At 35.6% G+C, this 6,190-nt stretch overlaps 1 protein-coding gene across 1 annotated transcript; it reads left to right on the top strand.

Moving 5' to 3' along the window:
- The first annotated feature begins 1,918 nt into the window (after positions 1 to 1,918).
- On the top strand, positions 1,919 to 6,182 carry LOC141052181 (uncharacterized). The gene is made up of 4 exons (XM_073549404.1): positions 1,919 to 2,048; positions 2,229 to 3,659; positions 3,717 to 6,110; positions 6,172 to 6,182. The coding sequence occupies exons 1-4, from the start codon at positions 1,919 to 1,921 to the stop codon at positions 6,180 to 6,182; spliced, it is 3,966 nt and encodes a 1,321-aa protein (XP_073405505.1).
- Positions 6,183 to 6,190: the final 8 nt, after the last annotated feature.

Genomic DNA, 6,190 nt, shown 5'->3' with positions numbered 1-6,190 from the left:
CCAGGCCGATGCAATATGCAGATTATATAAGACTAATGTGAATACACCATGCACATTAGACTGACACTGGCCACATCAAAGATATTGGCCTAATTTGTCATCAATCCTAAGTGTATGGGAGCCTCCCAAGTCTAATCTGACTGATGATAATGACTGAGAAAAGAATCCGGCAAATCTGATTTCAAACTGGAAATTCTTCTGCTAACTGAGAGATAAGCCTTCGCCAGAGGAGAAGTTCTCTTATAGAAAAAACAGGAGCTCTTGACTGAGTGCTCTAGTGTATTGAGATACATGAATGATAGCTGTTGACCAAACAATCCTCCAAACCATCATTAACCCAACAGTTCTCTCTTAGGTAGGGTGGTGAAATAGACTTTTAATCCTTGTGAGACATTTTACAAGAATGGCTATGGGACAGATTTATTTCCAAATTTGTCTTGATTTCTTGCAATATCACCAGGACACTAGGATGACCTCTAGTAAAGCTAAAATGATTGATCTTACTACTTTTTATATTGTACTTATATGTGTATAAACAATTAAGATTTAGGGCAGACTCAATTTTTATACTATCTGAACATTATCCAGGGGTAAAGCTGCTACAGCTGCGCAGAAACCCCTTGGGAAGAGGAACCTAGCGATTAATAATGGTCACACTACGTGCATCTCAGCCAGGACACTGCTGTAATCATTCTGTTTCTATCTCAGGAAATTCTCTTGACAATAAGGACATTGAGAGAGAGACACCCAGCAGCTATCTGCGCTCAGCCTTTGTATATAGTTAATAAATTATTTGATATTCATTTTGTTTCTCTTTCCAGGATTTAAGCTCCTGATGTGTTTCTCTTGACAGGCAGAATCTTTTGAATTTAGTCACAGGTTGTACTGCTAAGTATAGGAGGATTTTCTCTGCCTAATGGTCTAAAATAGTATTTTTCTTTACAGCCATATTGTACTGGTAAATAAATACACCTTTATATATCAGAAGATATCCATATACAGTATTTAAGAGTTAAAGTCAAGAGTTAAAACGTCAAAGGTTTTACTGTATTCTTTAAAAACAGGTATTAAAAATTATTAAAAAACAATAGTATCAAAACATGTTTTAATACACTCTTTAAAAATAATTGTCACAAATCAGTAAATAATATGGACATATTAAGTATTTCTGTAATTATAACAAACCATACATTAAAGTGAACAGATTATTTATGTTGATTGGTAAATGTTATTTTATTTTTTATTGGGGTTTTTTTCATTAAAGCCATGTAAAGTTAAGAGCAATGTAACTCTTACATAAGTGTTAGGGAAAATGGCACTTGGGTTCTGTGTTAATTGAAAATTGTAAAAACAAATGTAGCATGCTTTATAAGATCCCTCAATACTAACAGACATGTAGATTGTCAACAATGGGGACAGCAATGAGGATATTTGTAGTGTTGTCAAAATGAATGGGGTTATAAAAATAAGTAAAATAAAAAAATATTTAAAAATCTGTAATTTGGTGCTACATCGAGCATCACAGAATAACTCACATGCTAAAAATGCTAGTAGAAAATATATTGAATTCATGCATATCCTAATCATGACTTTATATCAATATTTTACAGAAAGTTTAACAACGGCAACAATTGACAAATGCACCACAAATGTTTCTACAGCATATCCTTCTAAAAGTAAAGGAACAGAGACTACAAAAGTTGTAACAACAGGAACATCAATTAAAAGAACAACTTTGAAGGTTACAATGAAACAAATTACAACGGCATCTTCTGAAAGTATAGATGGAGAAACAACAAAGCTTACAACTAAAAGAGGTATAACAGGATCTTCTAAAAGTAAAGGAGTAGAAACAGCCATGGTTACAACTAAAGTGAGTACAATAGCATCTTCTAAAAATACAGTAGATGAACCCACAATGGTTACAACTAAAGGAGGTACAACAACATCTTTTAAAAGTACAAGAGTAGAAACTACAACTAAAGGAGGTGCAGTGACATCATCTGAAAGTACAGGAGTAGAAACTACAAAGCTTACAAATAAAGGAGGCACAACAACATCTTCTAAAAGTACAGTACCGGAAACCAAAAGAGTCACAACTAATGAATGTTCAATGGCATTTTTTGAATGCACAAAAGCAGAAACTACAAAGCTTACAACAAAAGAAGGTACATCGGTACCTTCTGAAAGTACAGGAGCTGAACCCACAATGACTACAACTAAAGAAGGTACAACACCATCTTCTGAAAGTAAAGGAGCAAAAATAACAAAGACTACAACTAAAGGAGGTACAGAAGCATCATCCGAAACTAAAGGATTAGAAACTACAATAGTTAAAACTAAAGGAGGTACAACAACATCTTCTGAAAGTACTGGAGCAGAAACCACTATGGTTATAACTAAAGGAGGTACAACAGCATTTTCTGAAAGTAAAGGAGCTAAAACCACAATAGTTACAACTAAAGGAGGTGAAACAACATCTTCAGAAAGTACAGAAACAGAAATCACAATGGTTACCACTAAAAAAGCTGCAACTGGATCTTCTGAAACTAAAGAAGTAGAAACTACAATGGTTACAACTAAAGGACGCACATTAGCATCTTCTGAAAGTAAAGGAGTAGAAATTACAATGGTTTCAATGAAAGGAGGTACAACAGCACCTTCTGAAAGTAAAGGAGTAGAAACTACAATGATTTCAACTAAATCAGGTGCAACAGCATCTTCTCAAAGTAAAGGAGTAGAAACCACAATGGTTACAACTAAAGGAGGTACATCGGCATCTTCTAAAACCAAAGAAGAAGAAACTACAAAGGGTACAACTAAAAGAGCCACAACAGCACATTCTGAAAATAAAGAAGTAGAAACTACAATGGTTGCAACTAAAAGAGGTAGAACAGCATCTTCTGAAAGTAAAGGAGCAGAAACTACAATGTTTACAACTAAAGGAGGTACAACGGCTCCTTCTAAAAGTACAGGAGCAGAAACCACAATTGTTACCACTAAAGCAGGTACAACAGCATCTTTTGAAGGTAAAGGAGTAGGAACTACAATGGTTACAACTAAAGGAAGTACGACGGCATCTTCTGAAAGTAAAGAAGAAACTACAATGGATGCAACTAAAGGAAGTACAACAGCACCTTCTGAAACTAAAGGAGTAGAAACTACAATGATTTTAACTAAATCAGGCATAACATCATCTTCTCAAAGTAAAGGAGTAGAAACAACAACGTTAACCACTAAAGGTGATACAACAGCATCTTCTGAAAGCTCAGAAGCAGAAATCACAATGGCTACAACTAAAGGAGGTACATCGGCATCTTTTGAAGGAGTAGAAACTACAGTTATTACATCTAAAGGAGATACACCAGCATCTATTGAAAGTAAAGGAGCACAAACTACAATAGTTACAACTAAATCAGGTGCAATAACATCTTCTGAAAGCACAGGAGCAGAAACCACAACTGTTACCGTTAAAGGAGGTACAACTGCATCTTCTGAAGGTAAAAGAGTAGGAACTACAATGATTACAACTAAAGGAGATACAACAGCATCTTCGGAAAGTAAAGGAGCAAAAACTACAATGGTTACAACTAAATCAGGTACAACAACATCTTCTGAAAGTAAACAAACAGAAACCACAATGGTTACCACTAAAGAAGGTACAACTGGATCTTCTGGAGCTAAAGGAGTAGAAATTACAATGGTCACAACTAAAGAAGGTACAACAGCATCTTCTGAAACTAAAGGAGTAGAAATTACAATGGTCACAACTAAAGAAGGTACAACAGCATCTTCTGAAAGTGCAGGAGCAGAAACCACAATGGTTACAACTAAAAGAGGTACAACAGTATCTTCTGAAAGTAAAGGAGCAGAAACTAAAATGGTTACAACTAAAGGAGGTACAACAGCATCTTCTAAAAGTTTAGGAATAGAATATACAATGGTTACAACTAAAGAAGGTACAATGGCTTTTTCTGAAAGTAAAAGAGTAGAAACTACAATACTTACAACTAAAGGAGGTACAACTTCATCTTCTGAAGGTAAAAGAAAAGGAACTACAATGATTACAACTAAAGGAGATACAACAGCATCTTCAGAAAGTAAAGGAACAGCTACTACAATGTTTACAACTAAAGGAAGTACAACAGTACCTTCTGAAGGTAAAGGAGTAGAAACTACAATGATTTCAACTAAATCAGGTGCAACAACATCTTCTCAAAGTAAAGGATTAGAAACAACAATGGTTACCACTAAAGATGATACAACAGCATCTTCTGAAAGTTCAGGAGTAGAAAGCAAAATGGCTACAACTAATGGAGGTATATTGGCATATTCTGAAAGTAAAGGAACAGAGATAACAATGGTTACAACTAAAGGAGGTACAACAGCATCTTCTGAAATTGAAGTAGAAACCACAATGGTTGCAAATAAAGGAGGTACAACAACATCTTCTGAAAGTACAGGAACAGAAACCACAATGATTACCACTAAGGAAGGTAAAACTGGATCTTCTGAAACTAAAGGAGTAGAAACTACAGTGGTTACAACTAAAGGAGGTACAACAGCATCTTCTGAAAGTAAAGGAGCAGAAACTATAATGGTTACAACTAAAGGAGGTACAATGGCATTTTCTGAAAGTAAAAGAATAGAAACTACAATACTTACAACTAAAGGAGGTACAGTGGCATCTTCTCAAAGTACAGGAGCAGGAGCCACAATTGTTACCACTAAAGGCGGTACCACTGCATCTTCTGAAGGTAAAGGAGAAGGAACTACAATGATTACAACTAAAGGAGGTACAGCAGCATCTTCTGAAAGTAAAGGAGAAGAAATTACAATGGTTACAAATAAAGGAGGTACAACGGCTTCTTCTGAAAGTAAAATAGTAGAAACTAAAATGACTACAACTAAAGGAGACACAGCAGCATCTTCTGAAAGTAAAAGAGCAAAAACCACAATGATTACAACAGTACCTTCTGAAAGTAAAGAAGTAGCAACAACAATGATTTCAACTAAATCAGGTGCAACAGCATCTTCTCAAAGCAATGGATTAGAAACAACAATGGTTACCAATAAAGGTGATATAACAGCATCTTCTGAAAGTTCAGGATTAGAAACCACAATGGCTAGAATTAAAGGAGTTACATTGGCATCTTCTGAAAGTAAAGGGATAGAAATAACCATGGTTACAACTAAAGGAGGTACAACAACATCTTCTGAAAGTACAGGAACAGAAACCACAATGATTACCACTAAGGAAGGTAAAACTGGATCTTCTGAAACTAAAGGAGTAGAAACTACAGTGGTTACAACTAAAGGAGGTACAACAGCATCTTCTCAAAGTACAGTAGTGGAAACCACAATGGTTACAACCAAAGGACGCGCAATGGCACCTTCTGAAAGTAAAGGAGTAGAAACTACAATGGTTACAACTAAAGAAGTTATAAAAGCATCTTCTGAAACTAAAGGAGTAGAAAATTCAATGATTACAACTAAAGGAGGTACAGTGACATCTACTCAAAGTAAGGAAGTAGAAACTACAAAAGGAGGCACTACAGCACGTTCGGAAAGTAAAGAAGTAGAAACTGCAATGTGTACAACTAAAGGAGGTACAACAGCATCTTCTGAAAGTAAAGGAGCAGGAACCACTATTGTTACCAATAAAGGAGGAACAACAACATCTTCTGAAAGTAAAGGAGTAGGAACTACAATGGTTACCAGTAAAGGAGGTACAACGGCATCTTCTGAAGGTACAGTAGTAGAAACCACAATGGCTACCACTAAACAAGGTAAATTGGCATCTTCTGAAAGTAAAGGAGTAGAAACTACAATAGTTTCAACTAAAGGAGGTACAACAGCATCTTCTGAAAGTGAAGGAGCAGAAACCACAATGGTTATAAATAAAGGAGGTACAACAACATCTTCTGAAAGTACAGGAACAGAAACCACAATGATTACCACTAAAGAAGGTAAAGCTGGATCTTCTGAAACTAAAGGAGTAGAAACTACAGTGGATACAGCTAAAGGTGGTACAACAGCATCTTCTGAAGGTAAAGGAGCAGAAACTACAATGGTTACAACTAAAGGAGGTTCAACATTACCTTCTGAAAGTAAAGAAGTAGAAACTACAATGATTTCAAATAAATCAGGTGCAACTGCATCTTCTCAAAGCAAAGGATTAGAAACAACA

Source organism: Dendrobates tinctorius, unplaced genomic scaffold (genome assembly GCF_039654945.1).
Source record: "Dendrobates tinctorius isolate UK_male_01 unplaced genomic scaffold, ASM3965494v1 ptg000158l, whole genome shotgun sequence".
Classification (NCBI taxonomy): Eukaryota; Metazoa; Chordata; class Amphibia; order Anura; family Dendrobatidae; genus Dendrobates; species Dendrobates tinctorius.
Note: the sequence above shows the minus strand (reverse complement) of the source record. Positions and strands in the feature narration are given on the sequence as shown.